Source organism: Dacryopinax primogenitus, assembly GCF_000292625.1.
Source record: "Dacryopinax primogenitus strain DJM-731 SS1 chromosome Unknown DACRYscaffold_26, whole genome shotgun sequence".
Lineage (NCBI taxonomy): Eukaryota > Fungi > Basidiomycota > Dacrymycetes > Dacrymycetales > Dacrymycetaceae > Dacryopinax > Dacryopinax primogenitus.
The window spans coordinates 255907-278252 of record NW_024467223.1 but is presented as its reverse complement, the minus strand read 5'-3'; the positions used below and the strand labels follow the sequence as shown (position 1 = coordinate 278252).

General features: G+C 51.2%; 5 protein-coding genes and 1 non-coding gene across 6 annotated transcripts; 2 read left to right on the top strand and 4 right to left on the bottom strand.

Moving 5' to 3' along the window:
* Positions 1 to 3604: 3604 nt before the first annotated feature.
* Positions 3605 to 5027, bottom strand: DACRYDRAFT_25506 (uncharacterized protein). Its single transcript, XM_040774191.1, has 3 exons — positions 5009 to 5027; positions 4699 to 4947; positions 3605 to 4643 (listed from the first exon to the last, which is right to left on the bottom strand). The coding sequence occupies exons 2-3, from the start codon at positions 4847 to 4849 to the stop codon at positions 3709 to 3711; spliced, it is 1086 nt and encodes a 361-aa protein (XP_040623747.1). The 5' UTR covers positions 4850 to 4947; positions 5009 to 5027; the 3' UTR covers positions 3605 to 3708.
* Positions 5028 to 8548: 3521 nt separating this feature from the next.
* On the top strand, positions 8549 to 9971 carry DACRYDRAFT_25505 (DUF125-domain-containing protein). Its single transcript, XM_040774190.1, has 3 exons — positions 8549 to 8845; positions 8893 to 9035; positions 9085 to 9971. The coding sequence occupies exons 1-3, from the start codon at positions 8598 to 8600 to the stop codon at positions 9765 to 9767; spliced, it is 1074 nt and encodes a 357-aa protein (XP_040623746.1). The 5' UTR covers positions 8549 to 8597; the 3' UTR covers positions 9768 to 9971.
* A 157-nt stretch (positions 9972 to 10128) lies between these two features.
* On the bottom strand, positions 10129 to 13358 carry DACRYDRAFT_59996 (uncharacterized protein; the record flags this gene model as incomplete). The annotated part of the gene is made up of 5 exons (XM_040775602.1): positions 10129 to 12644; positions 12698 to 12952; positions 13004 to 13041; positions 13087 to 13205; positions 13257 to 13358. The coding sequence occupies 5 exons, from the start codon at positions 13356 to 13358 to the stop codon at positions 10129 to 10131; spliced, it is 3030 nt and encodes a 1009-aa protein (XP_040623745.1).
* Positions 13359 to 14216: 858 nt separating this feature from the next.
* Positions 14217 to 14314, top strand: DACRYDRAFT_t61. The gene has a single exon. It is a non-coding gene; the product is annotated as a tRNA-Gly (tRNA).
* A 471-nt stretch (positions 14315 to 14785) lies between these two features.
* Positions 14786 to 18316, bottom strand: DACRYDRAFT_112461 (uncharacterized protein; the record flags this gene model as incomplete). The annotated part of the gene is made up of 7 exons (XM_040769423.1): positions 14786 to 15426; positions 15476 to 15812; positions 15868 to 16096; positions 16148 to 16517; positions 16565 to 16661; positions 16709 to 18139; positions 18239 to 18316. The coding sequence occupies 7 exons, from the start codon at positions 18314 to 18316 to the stop codon at positions 14786 to 14788; spliced, it is 3183 nt and encodes a 1060-aa protein (XP_040623744.1).
* A 1592-nt stretch (positions 18317 to 19908) lies between these two features.
* On the bottom strand, positions 19909 to 21071 carry DACRYDRAFT_19126 (uncharacterized protein; the record flags this gene model as incomplete). The annotated part of the gene is made up of 4 exons (XM_040771428.1): positions 19909 to 20127; positions 20259 to 20374; positions 20498 to 20684; positions 20775 to 21071. The coding sequence occupies 4 exons, from the start codon at positions 21069 to 21071 to the stop codon at positions 19909 to 19911; spliced, it is 819 nt and encodes a 272-aa protein (XP_040623743.1).
* Positions 21072 to 22346: the final 1275 nt, after the last annotated feature.

Genomic DNA, 22346 nt, shown 5'->3' with positions numbered 1-22346 from the left:
AGACTCTTGGCACTCTTAGGTGAGCAGACTTAGTCAGCCTGTGTTGCCCTAACAACATGGGCAGATGATCATTGTACCACTATGGCTGCACCCTGAGTTATCCACAATTGCTACAAAGACCAGTTTCATTGTCATGGGCAAGGGGTGCATGCATGGCAGGCCCACAATGCTATGCTTCACCATGCCTTGTATGCAAAAGTTGTCCTGCCTAATCTATATGACCACATACACCATCTTCACTCATGATCATGACCATGAGCACATACTGACACCATCACAGCTCGAGTTCAGCAATCACATCATTGGGTCCATGGTGGCTATCACATACCTTGCTAAGATTGACTCTGGTCTGGACCAGCTCCCTACTGTTGAAACCTGGTATTCCTGTCTTGTCCACAATAACCTGGGCATGAAGAAAGTTGCCAACAAGATTGGTGTGGCTTTCAAGCATGCCATCACCAATGTTTGCCACAACAATCTCACAATCTACAAACAACTGGAAGATACAAACAAGGCTTGCAAGAAGGTCCAGAAGACATTGCTGGAGAATCACAACCAGCCTCCTGACATGCCTATGCACAATCTGCTCAGCAAAGCAGATTATCAGAACATACTTGAGGAGAACACCATTCTGGCCAATATTGCAGAGCATCTTGGTCTGTCTAGCAACTGTCTTGTGAGCACAGAGCTGGTTGCGGAATAGCAGGCCTTGCTGCAGCACAGAAGCCTGTGCAGAGTCCACCTGCTTCCAATGCTGCTCATTGTTCTGATTATGATCATGATCAGAACAATGCCATGAATATCCCTTCACCAAACTGTCTCCTGACTCACATGTTTGACAATGCACCTTCCCTCCAGCCACCATTCCCTGTTGGTGCCCATCTCCATGTTGCTCTCCACTCATTCCTTGACAGTGCTGAAATCCATGATTAAGAACACCATCAACAGTTCATTGACCACATGTCCTTGTTGTACTGGTCATGCAATCCTGGCACTTGGAAGATGTGTATTGCTGAAGAGATGGGAGAGAAGCTGGGTTCTGATACTAACATCAGCATTATGTTCAACAAAATGACTCTCCAACACATCATTGACTGGACTAGCAGACATTGTTGATTGCTTGACAGCCAACACCCTCCCCCACTTTCTTTGTATACTTGTACACATATTCCCAATTGCTGCAGCCAACAGTATTCTCGCTTCTCTCATTCCCACTCTTGCTCATGATCATGAATCACCACCTTTGCAAAGAACCACTAGGAATCACATTCCTTTGTACCCTATGCATCCTGTACCAATATCCCAAAGACAAGGGCAATATATGCTTATTTAAGACACAAGTACATTTTTGTGGATGAGGATCACATTGTGATCCTCACACTCTGTGTCTGGGCAATGTAATTGCCATGTGCCCCTGGAAGACTGTCATGTTCATGATCATAAGACTGACCAAGTGCAAAAGGATACAAGATAACTAAACTACAGTCTGGAGGGTGGGCTTAGCTGACACCACCTCCTTGAATGCTTCCAACTCCTGCACACATGCACACTTCACTTCACAATGCTCTTCCAGCTCGCCCCGTGCCTCCTCCAATCTGATCTCCATCTCAATATACTCTCAAATGTGTGCCACCAACAGTTCCCCATTCATGAGGCAAAGCTCTGTGTTCCTATGTTGCAGAAGCTCCAACTCATGATCAAGATCAACCTTGCTGGCCTCAATCAGCTGCTCTTGAAGCCAATCTATCTTTGTTGCAATGCAATTAAGCACCAACTGCAGCACAACCAGACTTGCTGGCATGAGCTGGCCAGCAGCCACTTCCTTTTGCGCAACTTCCTGGTGAGCCTCTTCCCACATCCTCCAGGTCTTGTTGGCTGAGTGATCATACAGGTCACATGCTCCATTCACCCTTGTCATCTCCTTTTGGAGGTAGTGATTTTGGATGATGAGAGTGTCTGACTCCAAAGGGGTGTGAGGATTGGGCTTGCATAGGCAATATACTTCAAGCTGACAATTCTCCTCACAAAGGCAATGAATCTTCTTGAGTTTCCCCAAGCTCGATCAGACAATAGGGACATGAAGGGTGAGGAAGTTGAGAGCACTCTTGATTGTGGTAATGGTTATATGCAGGGACATGGGGTCACCTGTAGACAACATCTTGGATGGATGGCACAATATAGCTGAAATACTGTGTTGCAGACACATGAGAACCATGTTCACAAACATGAACATGAACAAGTGGACTCACATATGACAGAAGGTGGTGGTAGAAGGTAGCAGAGTGATGCCTTTGCTTGGAACCAGCCACACATTTATAACCCTGGGATGGAGAGCTGTGCACAAATGGATCCATGCATTGCCGGCCTGTGACCACCTATCAGGTCAGAAATGATTTGCCAGCCTCCATCATGTTCACACTGGAATTGTGGGCCCATCTGGACACAAGAGGAAGATTCAATACCAAGCTGGAAAACCAAATGTGCTGCATCTTTCTGTTTGGCCAAGAGACATTGCCCACACCCACAAAATGCTTCTGCACATGTTGAGAGAGAAATTATATTTATCAGGGGTAGTATCCATCCAGGCCACCAAGGGATGACCCTATAGTATCTCCAGCAGGACCTGTTAGTTGCCCATAGAAGTAGCTTCTTATACAGTGATTCCATACAGGAGTAGTGCAGCAAAATGCTTCCATGTGTGGTCATGCTCAGAGGCATGATTACTAGCACATAACACTAGTACTTGTGATGGTGCGGACAGTAGATTGGTTGACCTGGCACATGAATGCATATTATCCTCAAGAGTCTAGCCAAGTTTTAGCATGATCATGATCATGGGAGAGGTACAGATAATAGTTTCAATAATAGTGTCAATAATTGAGGATGTCAGGATTATGACATTGAGCAGGCCCTCAAAGAAGAGAAATGCGAAGTGTCAGCATGAAGCATTGAAGATTGCAAACAAGGAGGGGACATTGCCAGCATCCTCCCACCATCATAAAGCAGATGGATGGACAGCACAAGGACAAGTCATGTTGCAGACCAGTACTGATGAGGTCAGTGAGGAGCTTTTGTGCTCCCTTGCAAAGGTTGTGGTCATTGCAAGTAAGAGTAGAGGATCATGAGCCAGGTTCCTGAGTATGGGCTCAATGGTCATCATGACAGCTTGGCGGTTTCTCCATTTCTGCACCTGGTGCAAGGACTGCTTCTTTGCCTCCCATGCCTTGCACCTTTTTTCCTGCTCATATTGACATTGATGCTGGAGGTGGTTCCCACATGTCCTGGTTGCCTGGTAAGAAAAAGATACTGTTTAAATTCACGTGGCACAGTGGTACCTCTGAAGCCAATCATCCCATGCCTTTGGTGTCTTGCTCATGATGGGGAATGGAAAGTGGGAGCGAATGATGAGGGCAAAGAGATATCTGGCTGAGTTCCTTCCAATGACACCTGGAATCCCTATTCTCATGTGACTCTCCAAGAGGCATGGCTGACTGAACATTATCACAATAGTACAATACAATTATACCTCTACTGAAGAGCCCAAAGAAAACATAAATCACGGGTTTACCGATAGCCCGGTTCGATACCTCCACGATGCTCATGAACTCGTTCATGATCGAGATACTGGCTACTGTAAGGATGATTGGGGATTGAGGGCGGATATCTCGGATGATACCCTTCCGAATAGGCATTCTGAACGTGGAACCTCTATGCAGGTCCGGCAGGATATGAAGGGGGAGGGGGACCTTCTGCCACTCCACCTGGTTGCCCGTGATCATGAGCATGACCAGGATGGCAGCCGTACATTGGTCCACCAAAATATCGCGTCTCAGGTGCCTGAGGGTAGGTGTACGGCATCCGGGCACCATCTGCATCGTAAGGCGGTACAGGCGGTACTGCAGGTATGATGCGATGGGCGTGCAGAGGTCGATCACCTGGTACCGGACCAGTGGGATTTCTGGCGTCGTGGTGGAGCGCTGGAGGACGTATATCTAGAGGATGTGTGGCCAAAGACTGTGGATGATGCCTTGGGGCTTCTGAATGCCATACAGCGCCCGTGTCTGGCATCGTGTTGGGTGCCCGGCTGCCGGAATCGGGGGGCATGGATTGACGCGTCGGCTGATGTATTCCCTCCAGTCCAGAGGCTGGTGGTGCATCCTCGCCGCGTGACTCTGTTCGTGGAGCAGGGGCCATGACGTTCCCTGCTGTCGTGATCCCCTGGGGCGATGCAACGGCAGGCGCAATGGGAGTGGCTGATGGGATGCCGGCAATGGTAGCCGCAGGTTGCGCAAGCTGAGCGGGAGCCTGGCCGGGACGATCGCTATTCGACCTGCCTTCTGATTCTGTCGAAGTCCTCGCACGCTTACGAGGTGCTCGCCCCTGCTCTTGTTCATGATCACGATCATGAACGAGAGCATCAGCGTCAGGGAGCACCTCCTCGGGACCGTCTTCATCTTCTGATGATGATGAAGATGGTATCATAGCACGCTTACGCGCTAGAGCTCGGGTACGTGCACGGCCCTTGACCATCTTTTTCGCAGCTTGAGACAAGGGCTTGAGGGCGGCGCTCATGCGAGCTTCGTACCCCCGACTGACACGGAACGTCGTCCCGTTCACCCGTTGAACAATGACAGGATCTTCGTCTGGAATGCCATTGCATGTCAGCCCTTGAATCACATCTGACCACGCAGCACATACCTGCGTCTTCCCACAGCACAACCTCCAGCCGGGCCTGATTGTTAAATCCGGTGGAGGCGTAGTACAAGGGCGCCAAAGTAGACTGCGTTGCACCACCCCGATTCTCGGTAAGATCCCATGGCCAGGGTAGGTTATCTGGCCAATTACGCATGGTACAATTAGCCTCAATGAGAAAAGTGTCCCAGTCGCGCCAACGAGCACGAGCAGATACATGATCATTAGCACGAGGATTGAGCCGTGCACATTGCTCTATAAGAATGAGAGAGATCAATGGATTAGGAAGGCCAACGTCCGTCTGCAGAGAACTTACGAGATGCATTGCATACTCCCCATAGACTTTGCGCATAGTGGTGACGGTTGGGAGAGGCTGAGGGCGCTTTCGAATCAAATTGGGCCGAGTGATCGGCTTGGATGTCAGGTTCATGGCTTGACGATTCCTACAAGTCTGTTAGTTTCTTGATCATGTTCAATACGCACTCGCTAACCCCAACCAATGATACGCAAGAAGACGCGCGTTGAACTGCGTCTGGCCAAGCCGCTGAACCGAGAACTGCAAGCAGGATGAACAGAAAAGCCGCTCAGGGAGGGGATGCAGCGTACATTCTTCATATGCGGTGTCTCATGAAACATCGTATAATCGCTGAAGTCGTCCTGGGGTACCATGGTGCAGGCAATCACCACGCTGCTGAAGCCATGCGTGTCTTCCCATGTGTCTGCCTGAAGAAGTGGTTAGCATGTCAAGATCATGACCGTTGACATACACGATCCTGCATCTCACGGACAAAGTGGTTCCAGCGATTCAGACGTTGATTGTCCGTGAGTACTTGCCCATCGGACCTAGGGTGAGCTCGTTCCCATTCCGCCAGGGCCTCTCGATAATTTGAGGAGTGACGGATGTACGTGTGGTATGCTGCACGACATTCTTCCTCCTGAAAGGTATCTACGGGAAGGTCACGTCAGGTCTTGCGCATGATCTAGATAGAGGGATGTGTGAGACGGACCTCCATGTTCGGCAGACGATTTACGCTGCCATATACTCCACGGGCTCTCGTTGGAGAGGTAAGGTGACCACCGACCGAGTCGCTTAGCTCCTGCATTGGGAGCATCCAGCATGTCCAGAAAAATACGCGTGAGGTCGCTCAGCATGCGCTTACCGTTTTCCAAAGCGTTCGACTGGCGGGCAGTAATCTTCGTGCGCATGCTGCGTTGCTTCCTCTTCTGCATGCGCTTTCTCTGGATGTTCTCAAAATCCAATGCGGTCGGAAGAGCACGGAGTACCGTAGATAGTAGCCGATCCTTCCACTCATGTAGAGTTGTGTTGGCCCAGTCGTGCAACCGTCGCTGCTGTTCCTCCTCAGGAGCTGGCGGGTCATCGTCTTCGTTGATGTCGCCTTCATTGTCTCGATGGGGGATCGGGCTTGCGGCAGCAGGCCGGAGATCATGTTCATGATCATGACCGACATCAACCGATTCTGGCTCGCGTTCCTGTCGTTCGAATGTAGACCAGGGATGACAGGGGTTGCCATGTCGCCCATCTCGTATGGTACCGTGGTCAAGCCCATGGTCAGTCTCACCGGAGTCCCAATTGGAAAGACCCTGTCCCCATCCGCCATCCTGATTGGGCCTCCACTGTGGTGAAACCAGTTCCGGATCAACAGGTGGGCCGAGATGCGAGAGACTATGGTCCGGGGAAGGGACGAGATTGGATTGACGTGCGTTGTGCTCCCGTCCGATCAAGCGTCCGGATCCATGACCATAATCTTGAGCACGACGATTCCATCTTGGCGAGGCTGGCGAGGTAGGTGCTAAAGCTTGCAGGACGTCTTCTTCTTCATCCGGAGTGCTAAGACGGTCTACCCGGCTCTGCTGGCGGGAGAGGTGAACAGCAGGAGGCATGCCGGGGCGAGGCTCTGCAAGGGCTTCCTCCTGGAGGTGCCGCCTGGTCGAACTGATCGGAGTAGAAGTGAACGGGGGTGGGGAAAAGCATATTGGGGGATGCGAGGGGAGATCTGGTCCTGGAGGAATGGAAGGAGCGAGTGGGAGCGCCAGCGCTGAGGAGGTGGAGCCATTAGTTGGGCCGGTGGTGGGTGGATCTACTCTAGAATCATCTTCCGTGTCGCCAGAAGAAGATAGTTCGACGGTCATGGACATGATCATGGCCAAGTCCATGAAGTCGGGAGGGAGGGAGTTGGAAATGTCTTGGAGGTCGGCAATAGTGTGCTGCACATCATGCGCATGAGCGGAGAAGAGTTGGCATGGTGTAGAGCCTGAGGAGCTATCAGATAACTGATACGTTGTGTCGTCCCTCAAGCGGGTGATGTCATTGTTCGCGTAGTATGTTCCGGATTGTGACAAGTCATCCGCGCTGGGAAGTTCTGTTGGTGGGCAAGGGTATTGAATGCCGAGACCACGAAGGGGATGTTGGTCGAACGCAGCGGGAGGCTCCGCAGCTGCGTTGAGTCCGGAGTCGCCATGCAGGGAGGGGATCAACGTCGTCATTTTGGGAGACAGGCATTCTGCAGAGGTCGTATTAGTGAAGGAAACAGGCTTGGAGCGACTGGTGTGTACCAAGGGATTGATCGGCATCTTGCGATAGGATAAGAGTTTCATTGGTGGGAACAGAGTGTACTGAATATTGATGACTTTCATGTTCACGATCACGGTCATGAACATGAACATGCCATATTGGGCACCCCAGTGGGGGTCTCTGGCGTTATGGACTCCGGGTCCTTGGAAGGCGTCCAGTCGGCAACTGTCGAGTGCTGCACGCAGCGATGGTATATTCCTTGGCATCGCCGAGGGTGTGGCGGTTGCAGGCATCAGTTGGGGCGGAAATGAAGGGTGAGGTGTCGTCCAGGTCAGAGGTAGGCGACGTGGGGGGGTTACTGATCGTGGACCAGTCAAGCAGTTGAATTGGTATCAGTGGACGGAGGGGAGCGCTGTGTTCCTTGCGACGGACAGGTGCCCCGGAAATGTAGGGCAGAGCAACATGCTCACGACGTGTTGGTGAGGACATGTTGCAGGATGTGGCAAGGAGGGGACAAAAAAGAGGAATCTCACAGAACATACCGGAATCTCCTGGAATGTAACAGAATGTTGACGCGACGCGACGCAACTTGTCCACATGTCACGTGCTGAAACCTGGTAAGTCGTGGTGGGGGAGGACGGGGCCAGTGTCATAAGATCATGATCATGAACATGCGCATCTTGCCACCTGCGGACAAGTCGACACCCGGAGGGAGCAAGAGGCTAAGTGCATGTTGGGTGCAACAATGATGGGCAGTGAACATTGCTCTGGGGTGAATGTTACAATGCCACAATGTTGCATGAACAATGTTTGGGCAGGACGGGCTCGAGGGAGAAGGAGGAACGGAGGCAAAGGGAGCTATCCAAATGGGGGAAGCAAAAATGTTGCAACATGGCGAAAACATGTGCCTTTGGATGGGCATCGCGGAGCGATGCGGATAGGGCCCTATAAGGATCCGTCAGGTGGGTGCCAGAGGTGGAACACCCAATAAGCTCGTGGGGAAAGGTCAATCAATTTGAGTATATTTATTTTGGTTGACGGGCGGACTGAATAAGGGTTTGCAAACAAAACCATTCCATTGGCCTATTCCCTGTCACGGTGTAAAACCTTCACATCGGGAGCGCCGGAAGCAAGTGTGTACGGGGTGTCTGGGGTCTGGATCCGCGTGTGAAAACGCCGAGGAGGTTCGTCATTTCCATTTGTTTCCGTTAGGGACTTACTGCGGGTAAATGAGAACACTTTCGTGCTGAGGCGCTCTTGGCCGCAGAAACTACTTATCTCCATTCCCTTCTCTCTCTTCTCTTTCCTCTTCTACCACCATCTCTTCCTCCTTTTTTCTCACCTACTACCAATTCACTCTCTATCTCATCTAATGGATTCACCAGCTTCTGCTCCTACAACAACACCTCAAGTGCCCAGCACACCCGTGTCTGTGCCGTTACCAAGACGCGCACCCCGCAACTCTATGCAGAACGTATGGACTACTCGTCCTTACGGACCGGACGACATTCCCGAGACCCCTCTTTCCCAGAAATGCGGACGTGTCGACGGGGTATGCTGCAAGGACCTGAAGGGAGAAGACGAGCGAACGCTTGTTGATCCTGATGTCGTACGCGACATGTACGTAGTCCTTACCCTCGGTGTTGTTCAGCGCTGACAAAGAGTAGTGTTATCGGACTCTCTGACGGGTTGACTGTACCCTTTGCCCTCACTGCTGGTCTTTCCGGTCTTGGAGATTCGAGGATTGTCGTCCTTGGTGGGTTTGCGGAACTCATCGCAGGAGCGATCTCTATGGGTATCGGTGGTTTCCGTACGTCATACGTCTACATCACCTATATGTAATTAGTGACCTTTCCCAGTGGCCTCCCAATCCGAACGCGACCACTTCCGCTACCTCCGCAAACAGACACACGACCGTGTCGCGCGCTCCTGTGACGGGGAGATGATGCGCGAGGTGTATGGCGTTCTTGGTCCTGTGGGGGTGGACGAGCAAACCAGTAGGCAGGTGGCAATGCAGCTCCGGAAAGTCGAGTGGGACATGGCTGCTGCCACAGCTGCAGAGTCTCCAGCGACCTCCTGGCGCAGTCGGCTCCCCATCGGCAAGGGCAAACACGTCGCGAACGGCAACGGTCACTTAAACGGCAACGGGACCGGCATACCGCACCCGGAAGACGGCGGCCTGAAGTGGAGCGACGACGTTGGGCTCACCGCATTCCTCCTCAAGTTTGGCGAAGGCATGGAAGAGGTCCCAACTCGGAGGTTGTACCTGTCCGCGCTCACCATCGGCCTTGGATATTTCCTCGGGGGTCTCATCCCTCTCCTCCCATATTTCTTCTTCGAATCCGCAAACATGGCCCTCATCTATTCCTGCCTTCTTACCGGCATCATTCTGCTCATCTTTGGTGCCGTCAAAACGCATTTCACGGGTGCAACTGGTGGAATAGGCGGTTACATCAAAGGTGCCATATCGATGCTTGTCGTCGGTGGCGCGGCCGCTGGTGCCGCCTTTGGCTGCGTGAAGATACTCGAGGTGCACTCATGACTCTGTTTCGCAAAATAGACCGTCATGGTCTTGTCTTACTCTTATTCGCGTTGTATGATACATTCAGATCGAGGGGGGCGTATAGAGTCGTTCGCTCCCTCTCGTTTTATCAGCTTGTCTTTCTTTTTTTCTTTTGTCTTTCAATTTCAATCAGCCTGTATGCATCGCGCACGATTCCCATCTCTCCCAGTCTAATGCATATTCCACAAGAACCCAGACCCAATGTCCCCGAAAGAACGGGCAAGATAACACATTAAGTGAAGTTATAAGGAGCGTCATAAGATATCGTAGCATATGGGTATCCCAGTATTCCCTCGTTCCTCATCCATTCCCCCAATAAACCCACACCGGGCAGAACGGATCAGTCATCAATCCCTATAACTCTCCTCATTTGTACCACAGCCGAGATCTCTTTCAGCCCTTCCTCTAACACGACCACGTTGTCCAGTAGCTCGGAGAGGGTCGTGGTCTCGACCTCCTTCTCCTCTCGCTGTTCGGGCGTCTTCGGCCTGCTCACAGGTTCGTCCTCTCCGCCCCAAGCGGCCGCACCGCCCTCCGGCTCGTCCCTCTCGTCCGGGGAAGTCACTTGCTGTCGTTTTCTTTGAGCGGGGGACCACGGGCCTGCGGACGGCAATGCGCCCTTCAAAGGGGTTAGATGTACCGCACGCGTCTCGCGATAATGTCGTTCCAGCGGGCTGGGAGGGCTTTCTCGCGAGTCATGCCTCGAGTGCGGGGGAGTGTGTTCAGCTTCGGCAGAGGCAGCTCGGGCACGGGAAGGAGAGAAGTATGCAACGAAGCCCGCGTAGCGGTGAGGTTTCTTTGCGGGTGTGACTGGGCCCGAATGTTCCGACACCGGAGCGGATTGGGAGGATGATGTTGGGTGCTTGACAGGAGTGTCAAGCGTATCGCTATCTTGTTGAGCTGAGGAGAGGAGACCGCGCCGTCTTTGCTCGAGATACTGATCAAACTTTGGTGCTTGATGGCGATACTTAGGCAGCTGGGCGGTCAGGCTCGAGAGGCAGGTGTACATTGCTGGCTGCGTCGACCCGTGGGATGTGACGCTGTGCGTGATCCAGTCGGCTAGGGATAGCTGAGGGCTACAAGCGATGGCGTGAATGACTCCAGTGAGAGACAGATTCATATCAGGCGAATGGGAGAAGAATCTTTGAGTCACGTTGAGCAACTGCGCTAGGAGAGGATCTGTAGGTGAAAGGCGATATTTCCTGTCCGGAAGCGACAGGATCTGCTCTGTATCAGCTTCAGAATCCAGCAGCGGATTGCTCCATAGCAACTGCGTTTCGAGCCAATCCTGCGCATCTTGGAGGTATTGGGTGTTCCCACCTCGCTGAGCCTCCGCGGCGAACTTGGGGTCAATGCGAGCTACCAAGTGCCGCCACGAGTCCGCATCGTCGATTTCGAGTGGAACATGCCGCAGCGCCATCAGATCGTCTTCAGATTTGCTTGCGTTCGCCCTTGGTGAGTACGCGGTGGAGAAGAAATCATCCTCCGGAGAGAGGAATCCTGGTCTGGGCGTCTTCAACTCGTCTTCATCCAATGCATGCCCATTCAGATAAAGATTAGTCTCGGGGAGCAATGTGAAGATCCGAGGGAGTGCAAGTAGTCCGTGCTGAGTGAGAAGGGTATTGAGCAGCTTTAACGCAGCACTTGCGGTTGGCTGTGACTTGCTTTCGAGATTGGACAACAGAAGGTCTTTCACGGTAAATCGTCCCAGCGAGTTGTAATATGTTGACTTCCTCCTGTTGCCGGTCTCTAGCTGCAATAAGGTGAGAGCGGTACTCTGTCTCGATTTCTGTTTCGATTTTCGAGACCTATTCTTCTGTTTCTTGAGGTGGGATGGCTCCTTGGCCGGCTCCTCTCCATCATCGCTAGTCAAGAAGTTGATGATGACCTCAGACATCTGGTCATCCTTCACTGTACTGAGAATCGCTTCGAGGTAAGTGATGACCGCCACAGCACTTCCATCTTCATCAGAGCATTCGAGTATGGAAGGATACAAGACGTTCTCCAGAAATGATGATCGCAAGAATTTGAGGATCGACTTGGCTATTGACCTGCCAATAGTGGTTGATGCTGAGTTGTCCAGGTTGTCAGACGGCGTTGTCTCTCGTATGACGACTTCTTGAATAAAGTCGATCATTTTGATAAAGTGCACTAGCCGGGCTTTGAATTCGGGACTAGTGGATACATCCATTCCAAACGCCCTGGCTCGCTCCAGCTCCTCGTCAATGTCGCTCTCGTCCTCGTTTGATTTCATCCCGCCCAGCACCATAGTGCCGTTCGGCTCTTTGCCGCGTGAGCCTTCCTTCCGAACAATGAGCTTGGAGGGTAAGAGAGAGTAGACCGCGCCCAAGGCGGCCGCAAGAACATCCGGAAAATCGCTTTCAAGAATGTATTCAGCAAAGGTTAGTGAAGCTTCCGACAGCGGATCACTCGTAGGTGGAGACGCTCCAGGTTTGTGAGGTGACAACTCTGAGGCGGACATGGCAACGTCCATTAAGAACAGAAGCCCGGTTCGAGCGTTATCTCCGATCTTCCCTTCCCGATGAATGAATCGTAGGAGATAATTGTAGGCCAAGAACTCGTATTCTGGTCTTCGATAGAAGGAGGATGCTGTAGGCGCAGACGTGATTGTTGTCGCGGAAGGTGTAGGTGATATTGAACGCTGGGCTATCTCAAGAGCAGTTGATGTTATAGAGGCGAACGAAAGCTCAGCCGCGTCATCCTCATCGTTGACGTCAGCCTGAACTATTTCATCTTCCTCCAAATCGTGGTACACGTTCTTGTCGTGGAAGAATATAAGCAGGAGTTGGGGATAGAGCCGAATTCTCGAACACAGAGCGCACATGAGATCGACGACTGGATGCGGGTGAGAGGCAGTCTGAGAGGGCCATGTTATGGTAAGTACGCACGATCTTCTTCGTAGTCGCTTGGTCGGCCCCGCGAAGCCCCAGCGGCGCCCCTCGCCTTCGTGCCTCCGTCAAAGCTCCGAGACTCATCCCTCACACAACTCCTCAACAACCGAAGAACCGCCTTATGGACGGTAGAATGGACAAGAAAGTGCTCATCCATCAAGACAACCAAATTCAACATGGCTCTGACCACTTCGGTTTTGATTCCAAATGGAAGGTCATTGGAACTCAGGCGAACCAAGGTATTCAAGACATCTTATGTCCGCATTAGAACAAGTTTCAAACATGGCAAACAGGTCGACTCACCGTGCTTGAGCGTATATTCCAGGCATGGACCAGTAGTGCTGCAGACCGTTAGTGTAGTCGAACAGAGTACGATGAATACATACTCCGCATCTGGGGTAGACTCCAACACAAGTTGATTTACGAGCTGTCTCAATTCATTTGGTATGTCCGTAAATCCAATGCCTCTTGTAAGTTGTCTTTCATCCGGCCGTTGAAGTGTGTCCTATCTTAATGTCAGGCAATGTTACACCATGGGATAATGTTCATGGCGCACCCTGATGTGCTCCCAAGAATGTGTGAACGACGCGACATCTGCGTTTGAGTCTTTCTGCTCGGCTTTCGGTGTCGAACGAAAGACCTTGGTGAAGTAGCTCATCGACTTTGTGCGCCAATCAGTGTACGTTTCATGAGTTGAAGATGAAGAAGCAGTTAGGTGATGGCTTAAGTGACGATGGTGAGGGTATATGCGTTAGGTTGTCAATGCGACTGCAGCACGACTACGGTATTCGTCGCGCCTCTTTGAGCCTTGGGGTGGCAGTGCTACGTGACTTCCTTGAGTTAATTCCTCCGATGACCCCAATTCGGAAGTAAAATCGCCAGAATGGCCCTCCGGGCTCAAATTCCCTCGATGGCCCCTCCGCCGCGGCGTTATGCCATCTTAAGCCAAAATAGGGCACTCTCATGCCAATATCTAAAATTTAGGGGTACTGTAATATTATTTCGAGAAAATTTTGACAGAAGCATCAGAATAGTGAAGAAAGAAGGGAAAAAAAATGTTTTCTTTCCTGTGTACTCTCGTATTTTTGTCTTACTGTTTTTCATGGTAAATTTGGTTGATATTTTGCTCATTTAGAGGTATTTCATCGTCTTCTTAAGGAGGACCCCTAACTTATATTTTTCTCAACGACTTTTTTATTTAGTTTAGGAAGCGCGAATAGATCCCTAACACCGCGCCAGAGGGGTCATCGAGGGAAACTGAGCCCGGAGGGCCATTCTGACGATTTTGCTTCCGAATTGGGGTCATCGGAGGAATTAACTTTGATTTCCTTTAATCCGTGCTTCCGTCCTCAGGTATGACAGGCACAACCTTGACCAGAACCTACTTTTCGGGCTCGATACATGTTGCATAAAGAATTGCAAAAAGGAAAGGTAGAAAACCAGGTGGCTAATAATACCTACAATCGCGGAATTGTGTATGGTATAACCTTTCAGTCCGGTAAACTTTCATTGATCAGCGTTGGTAGTTTAATGGCTAGAATCCGAGCTTCCCATAACATGGCTCTATTATGAGAGAAATTGCTCGGGGACCGGGTTCGATTCCCGGCCAACGCACAACCTTTTTATCACCGTTACAAAAAGTCCGGTTTGAGTCCGCGGCTTGTTACTTTTATACATGCACATTTTCTTGCTGCCCGCCATCTTAATGTTCTTCGTGAAAGTTTCTTTACCAGGAGGAGATGTCAGGTCCGAAAGTGAATTTGGATCTGATGTGCTCTGTAGTTGGGCCCTCGTGAACGGCACGTATCCATCTCCCCAGAGAGAGGATGTCCAACGTCAGCCTCAGAGGAACTGGTACCAGTACGCATATAGTATCTTGAGGAACAAAAGAATATCCCTATTAGTTAATAGTACAAAGCTGCCTGTGATCACTAAGTCCACATAATCGTATGAGAGTCAAAGAACCCGATCCTATTTCCATAGAAGAATGTGACAGTGCAAAATCCAGCGTCCTTGACTTTCCGCAACAAGAAGTACAGAGTAGGGACATAAGTATACAGTCGTGGCTCCTTTTAGATAATACCGTCAATTGCCTGGTTGCTCTGATCTCAGGGTTGGGCTAGGCGCTCGACTGAGATGCTCTGGGATGGAGAAGAAGCGCCCAATCTCGTTCTGGAACAGCAGCATCGCATCCGTGTCAAACGATCCGTTCGTGTTATCGCTCATGGTAACATCCATCAGTGGATGTTGCTCTTGTGGTGGTGGCTGCAAGGATTGTTGTTGCTGGGTGTTCATCGGTTGTGGCTGCTGGAGATCTGGTGGACCGAGCTGCATGCCGCCGCCTCCTTGCAATGTTTGTAAGAAGTTGTCGACTGGATCGGCGATGCTGTAATACTGAGTTGGCAAATTGGAGAACTGGAAATCCGCTTCTGCTTGGTTGAATGAGACGCGTAGAAGATTCGCTGGATCATTTTGAAGCAGAGCATCCATGCTGCTGTTGTCCTGCATGCCCAGAAGCGTGTCCAGGGTGCCGGTGATTCCGATGCTTGCTCCTTCTGGACTATCCCCGAAACGAAGCATATCGGCCTTCTGACTGTCAGAGGGAGAGACTGGACCATTCGACCCGTCTTCGGTGTTATCTCGGTGAGACTTCCGATTTTCGGTAACATGCATCCGCCATTGCTTTGTTGCCCATTGTTTGATGAGCTCGCTGTCCGGCCGAGGCGCTGCAAGAGACATCAATGAATATTCCTCTTAAAAGCAGCTTGCACATACGAGCAACTTGGCTGTCACCACTCTCACCACGGCCAAGGTCGAAGCTTCCGTCCGGTGACATATCCTGCTCCTCCAGAATCCTCCTCACGGCCATTACACCTCCCCAATACTTGGACATCTTGGCGAGGAACTGCTTACACTTGGCGATGCTAGAATCCGGCCATTTCTTGCTCATGATCAGGTTCATCGGCATCTGCGCTATGGGGAACTCCTTTCTGTCTTCTAGGAATGAGCGAGCAGCTGTGAGAATGGGCAGATCGACGAAGGGGTTGCCCATGAGTGCTAGCGGACCCTGCTCGTCTGTCAGGAGGACCATGTCCACAATCGTTCGAGCGGACTACATAACGAAATCGGGGTTAGAACACTTTCTCGACGACAGAAATGATACTTACGGAACGCGAAAGCTCGACGCTAGGCATAGACGCACGCGGTACGTCTGGAGTAAAGTCCTCTAGTAACTGAGGGCGATGCAACACGATAAGGACAGAATGGAACATGACGTGCAGCAGGAGGAAAAGAGCACCTTGGCTCGCCTGGAAATACAATTTGAAGTTGGCGAGATTGAACTGCAGGTCGTTTGGCAAAGACGCATAGAACGCCATCATCTCGTATTGTAATGATCTGACAAGAGATCAACACACGCTGCGTTAGATGGACACAAGCGAGACGTACGTTAGCTCCAGGTCAACCGGGCTTGTATTCAGCTTTCTCTTGACGGTGTTATTGATCAAGTCTCCCATCCGACCCCTCAACTGCACCAGCCTGCAAAGATGCCCAAATACATACCCCGGCGGGGGTGGCGTAGAGCGATTATACCCATGTTGCATTGGTGGGACAAATGGGGGCTCTGTGTCAAACGCATCGTCCGGGATAGCGATGGGCCTTCCGGTGCCCCAGCAATTTATCCGGTCTACGAGTATCACCGCCCACCAGGTAGCGCGGATGCGTTCCGGATGGTCAGTGACCAGCTGAATAGTGGCTTCGAAGCCCAGCCCGAGGTCCATCGCCATTCCTACAGCCATGCGGGAATACATCCATAACCCTGGGGTAACGTAAGTCCAGCTCCGGCACGGGGAAACCTCGGCGTACCGCTATCTCGCCCGCAGCCAAACTCTGCCCAGGCGATCAGAACCAGCGCTTGGACGATTTCCACGCTCGGCAGGGACAGATACGGGGTGATGATTTCCTGCGCTTCTCAGTTTGATGCCCGTATATAATCAGGGGGAGGCGTACCTTTGCTCGCATGCAGTATTTTTCCGCTGCCCTTGCTCTTCTCGTAGGCAACCCTTCGACATCGGTTTGGAAAAGCAGCACCTGTCGGTCTGTGAACCTAATTCCGAGAGCGGCGATACAATTCGCGAGTGTGGCCGTGATCTTCTTCTCCTTGATATCGCGCATCACTTCCTCCCGATCGAGGAATGGGAAATGACAGCCAAGGTAATCGAAGAACAGTTCCGCCAAGTGAGGTAGGTGGTCAGGGTGGGGCATGGTAGGCACGTCATCTGCGGGGTCGAAGAGCGGGCGGTTGTCTACTGGCAGAGAGGGGGATGCGGACCGGTGAGGACCAGTAGGGAAAGGAGGGAGAGGAGCGCCAAAGACGGGAGGCATCGTCAGCGGCGGTCGGTGGAAAGGGTGCCTTACAGCGTGTGTGAAAGGATCGATGCTAGCCCCGTTCCCGTTGCTGCCATTCATCCCGTTCTGACCATTCGTAGATCCAGATGTTCCGTCAACAGGGGCACCGCTGACCCGCGGTACATCCGGGGACGAGTCCCTCGAAGTCGTCCCGCCCGCCGAAACTGCCGGAGCAGCCTTCTCGTACGTATGCGTATGGACGTTGATCCTTCGATAACCGGGTGTGTTGGCCGTAGCGCCAAAGTAGCGAAAGAAGGGGACGCTGATTCGCTTCAACTCGCCTTTCTCGTCCTCGCTAGGCGGGTACTCGTCCCTCCCACCGCGGAAACCCACCCCAGATCCTGGCTCAAGCTTTACCCCTGCTCGCCCGCGCCGAGCCTGTTTCAGCCGATCCATCTGCACTGCGATCCCAGGCAGGAGGTTGCCCTGGAGGTTATGTAGTCCTTGGAGATTGGGAGGGAGGGTGGAATGATGCGGTGCGAACATGCGATTTGCGTGTAAGAGGCTGTTGAACGACCCGGAGGAAGGGTTGATAGGGGTTGCGAGCGCTGTTTGGCCGACGGGAGACTCGGGCGTTGGGAGGTTCGCCCCACTTCCTGTTGAGGCTGCTCCGCTGCCTGATGAGCTCGCCCCGCCTGGAGTGGCAGTCTGCATACTGGAAACCCCTTGTGCAAAGCTCTCGAACGATAAAGGCGAGTTGAGCCCTGCTCCAGGGCTGGAAACAGAAGGAAGGTCAACGCTGATCCTCGATACTCCATTCACGCCATTCTCCATCGCCGGTCTTGCCAGACTGTTGCTCCTCCGCCTATGCGGACCCAACCCTTCCTCCGGTGCACTGCCCTCCCTCCATGGGGTGGGATACGGTGCTGCAGAGGTGGCGGAATAGGAGACACCGAGCTTCTCAGCTTGGTACTTGTCCCTGTCTGCAAAGGTGCATTCGAGTGAGGACTGCTTGCAGGATTCGCAGACTACGGAGGCGGGAGACCGGAGACACTTGATCTTCTTGTTGCGGCAATTGTCGCATGCGGTTACCTGGAGAAAGTTAGCATGTCACGACTCGGAAGAAGGGAGTGATGCGAGAGCAGCATAGGGAAGGAAAGGGATTGAAGTGATATGAGATGAATGACACACCAGCCTTGCGCGCTTCTTCTGCTGTCCTTTGCCCGACTCACTCGGCTCCTCCATGACGAACCTAAAAGTGCCGCTCATCGTGAATTACTTCGATTACTTCGCGTTTTACGTTATTTCCTCTGCCTCTCGGAGGTTGGATTCGTGCTTTCAGGAGCTACTGCTTCTTCGCTTCGGGGAAGGGGTCGTGCGGTTGGTTCTCGATAGAGTCCAGTGACGGCTGTCGTCAAGCGCGGTCGTGAGCACCGGCGGGTCGAGTGCAGGAATGCGGGGTCGGCAGGTATTGCCTAATGAAGAATGAAAACCGGTGAGACGGTAGGGGATCGTCTGTTGAAAAAGCGCTTTGAATGGATCGTCGTTCCCAAGTGGGGAAGCAGTTTTCCTAATGCGGATTGGGGTAGAATCGCTAGTGATTATACCGTGTGATCTGGATAGGTCAGAGTATTGACCAGGCGTGAGAAGGGCGTTCGGAGGAGAGACGAAGTAGGTAGACAGGTTCCGGTCGGTCTCGTCACTTTGGGATGGAGTTGTTAGGATGACTGTCGGACAGAGTCGACTCGGGGCTAAGGTTGGAATGCTATGGAGAGGGGGTGGCTGAGGTAAGCGATGGAAATTCTATGTCAGTGAGACTGGGGGTGGTCAGCTGACGAGCACTTATGATAATCACGGTGAGGTAGGTTTGTACGGCAGCTTCAAAGACTGTGTGAAAGCTAATCGTTTGGCAAGGGTAGTAAATTGCTAACTCCTTTTGTGCGAAAGAGCGAGAGTGTGAAGGGTTGAGATCGGGGTGCGGAAAGGGCGTACTTTTGGGGGCGGGTCAAATCCTACCGGTTCAATATGTGCGCGGACCTGGGGTTGTGCGGGGACGAAGAGCGGGTCGGCTGACAGACGGCACGAGTCAGAAGTTTGAGGCAAATGAAGAATACCGAACCGCTCGGCAGTGACGGCCCGGCAACCCCGCAGCTTCTTTTCTCTCTTGCATCCATTGTTAGGTACGAGGTATTAATATTGCACCACTTGCTTCGTTATCGGACAATAGAATAATTGGTATACGTTGTCCAGGAACCAACAGTGGCACCTTACTGTTATCACACGTGATGGTTACCTCTCAGGCAGGGTAAGACACCTGACCGGCATCACGCCTTTGTGCAGTGTGCGCATATTAGCACCTTATGAACGGACCGTCTGATGCACGGCAGTGAAGGTGTGATATCCGGTTAGCAGATAACCTCAGGAATCATTCCATCGGGTTATCGATCCCCTATGGTATGTTCACTTGAAGTATGTTAGTGAAACCTTGCCTAGTCAGGCAAGACACTGTCTTGTTACTCCCTTGTTGTCAAGCTACATCTGCCTTTCAGCACTCACAACCACACATTGAAAATCCAACATTCACTGCAATTTGGGGGTCCTGATCCAAGCCTTGGATAGATCCAAATAGCTACCCTAGTGGGTGCAATCCAGCATGTTAGATTAGATATACTGTCATAGTAATCAAATGTTTTGTAATATATGTATAATCCACATCTAGATGGGGTACAGTACTATATTATAAACCCTATCAGTGAAGAGTATGTGGAATAAGTGCTATCTGGTGCTTCACAACAAGTACTAGTACACACCTACAGATTGTTAGTGCTATGAGTACTCCAAGGAGACAAGCCCTTCCATCATCAGAGGAGCTGGGCCAGGGCTATCAGCATAGGGAATGGAGAGAGATTGCAGTCATGGGGAGAGCTGGAGAGAGGATTGGTGTAGTTGTCAGAAGAGCTGGAGAGAGAATTGGTGTAGTTGTGGGGAGAGCTGGAGAGAGGATTGGTGTAGTCATGGGGAGTGACCAACTTCTTAATGGTCAAACACTCCATGCACAGGCCAATGAATGCAATTGATGACTGATAATGAGTGGATTGCAACAATGCATGTCACTCTACATACAATGTAACTGTAAGGACAGTAGGTTTCACCCCAAAAAGGGCACAATCAATCTATGCTCATGATGACAACACCATTATGCATCACCTACCACAGCAGGCTTGGGGGCGCTGACCATCTGCAGGACCATTTGTCCAAGTCCTTCGATAAAAGCCAAGATGCCAGCAGCATTGACAACCCCGATCTGTTCACAAGCTATCCACAACACTGCATATATTGTCAGTTCAGGATATCTGTCTGATCCCCATGCACTTACCAATGCAAAAGATGGTACAGAGGATGAGTTTCCTCCATATGATGATGAGCAACTTCAGCTAGTGGGTGGCACACTTGACCAAGTGAACACCTCCCTTGCTCTGATACTCATGCCAACTGCCATGAGCCTGACCAATTCTTGCTGGAAACACTTCTCTGACACCTTGCTCAGAGGGAAGCGTGGTTGGAGCTCGTTGTAGTTGGCATCTGGAATTGCAGCATCAGCAATGGTGGGAACATGGGCTTGAGAGATGGTTGCAGCCTAGACAATGTATGTCAGCTCTTCCCATGACAACACCACATACAGGTGCATACATGCACCATGTACTGTTGGTGCAGGCAGGGAACTTACAGGAGTCACAGGTGCTACCACCTCCAGCTTCACCAGACTCTTTGCAGTTGTTGACTGCTCCCCTTCATCCTCTTCTTCAATAACAGCCGGTGTCTTCCCCTTCATATCTGACATCTCAATGTCTTTAGGCTTGCTTCCTTCACCCTTACTTTTTTTATCAGTGTTCAAGGTGGATAACACTGCGGACCAGGGCGCAAGCACTTCCTGCAACTTTGCAAAGATCAGATCAGGCTGCAGAGAACCATCTGTGTGGCCATCAGTTGTGTCCAACTCAGTTGGAGAAGTTGCCTCAGACATATTGTTGTATAGTAGTTAATCTATGCTCAAGGTGGTGGTAAGAAACAAAGTGGAGGTGTCTGGGAACAGTGGGACATATGTGTGTGTACAGCTTGGGCGCCACAGGTGCTTTTCATTCTTCTAGCTCAAAATCTGGATTTCTGACATTGTCAATGTATGAGTAAAACTCATGTTATCCTCATTGCAAACACAAGGATAAAAGACAAACATTCCCACTAGACCAGTTTGTTCTCTTCTTAGGATACCATTGTGTCAGATAGAAAGCAGTTGTGGGGAGAGTATGTGCTGATGCCAACCACAGATTTGATCTCAATAATTGCTTTCAGATCCAAGTAATGCAGAGATACTCCTTCAAAGATATAGTTGAGTGAAGCTACAAGTGTTTAAAGAGATTGAGCCATATTGTAACAATAATGGATATCATCTATTGTCTCAACAAACATGGTGTCTAAAGTCACCTGACAAGTGACAGACACTGACTTGTGCATTTGCACAGGCCTGCAGAGCCAAAGGTTCTGCTGTCCCTCTGCTCATCATTGTTATCCTCCTCTCCATTGTCCACATTCTTGAATCCTTCAATCGAAACTCCTTCAATTGGGCTTGAATCTGTGAGCAACCATATGCTTATTGATATTGCTGATATTCTGACTTGTTTCAAGCATTCAATCCAATGGATTATCTGCCATTTGCCACTGGTAAATCCGAGTGGCTTGCATCCTGTGATGACCCAGGTGGTCATCACAGAACATCAGGTATGCACAGCGAGCTCCAGTACTGTTGATGGTCCTTCTGCAGTCTCAGGTCCCATCCTCTCTCCAGCTGTGGCCCTGATTACACCCCTCCTCTCTCCAGCTCTCCTCAAGACTACACCCATCCTCTCTCCAGCTCTCCCCACAACTACACCCTTCCTCTCTCCAGCTCTACCCACAATTGATCCATTCCTCTCTCCACCTCTTCCCACCACTACACCCCTCCTCTCTCCAGCTCTACCCACAATTACACCAATCTTCTCTCCAGCTCTTCCCACAACTACACCAATCCTCCCTCCAGCTCTCCCCATAGCTGCCCCCCTTGAGTCTCATCTGAAGCAGGCACTAAGGAGGATAGTCCTGATGTAGTCCCTGCTCAGTTCCATCTACCTTCTTATTGATCTGGGGTGGAAAGGGAGGAGGTGTTCAATTTGACCAAGTTTACACAACCACATTTGTCTCCTCCTGATTACCAGCATACTGCTCCCCCCATCCAGCCTCTGTGCACTCCTTCTAGTGCCCCCCC

Coding starts and splice junctions, on each gene's coding strand:
- DACRYDRAFT_25506 (XM_040774191.1), bottom strand. CDS start 4,849: ATGCGTAATTGGCCAGATAACCTACCCTGGCCATGGGATCTTACCGAG. Junction 4,644..4,698: donor TGTGCTGTGGGAAGACGCAG/GTATGTGCTGCG, acceptor ATGGCATTCCAG/ACGAAGATCCTGTCATTGTT.
- DACRYDRAFT_25505 (XM_040774190.1), top strand. CDS start 8,598: ATGGATTCACCAGCTTCTGCTCCTACAACAACACCTCAAGTGCCCAGC. Junction 8,846..8,892: donor CCTGATGTCGTACGCGACAT/GTACGTAGTCCT, acceptor GACAAAGAGTAG/TGTTATCGGACTCTCTGACG. Junction 9,036..9,084: donor TATGGGTATCGGTGGTTTCC/GTACGTCATACG, acceptor GACCTTTCCCAG/TGGCCTCCCAATCCGAACGC.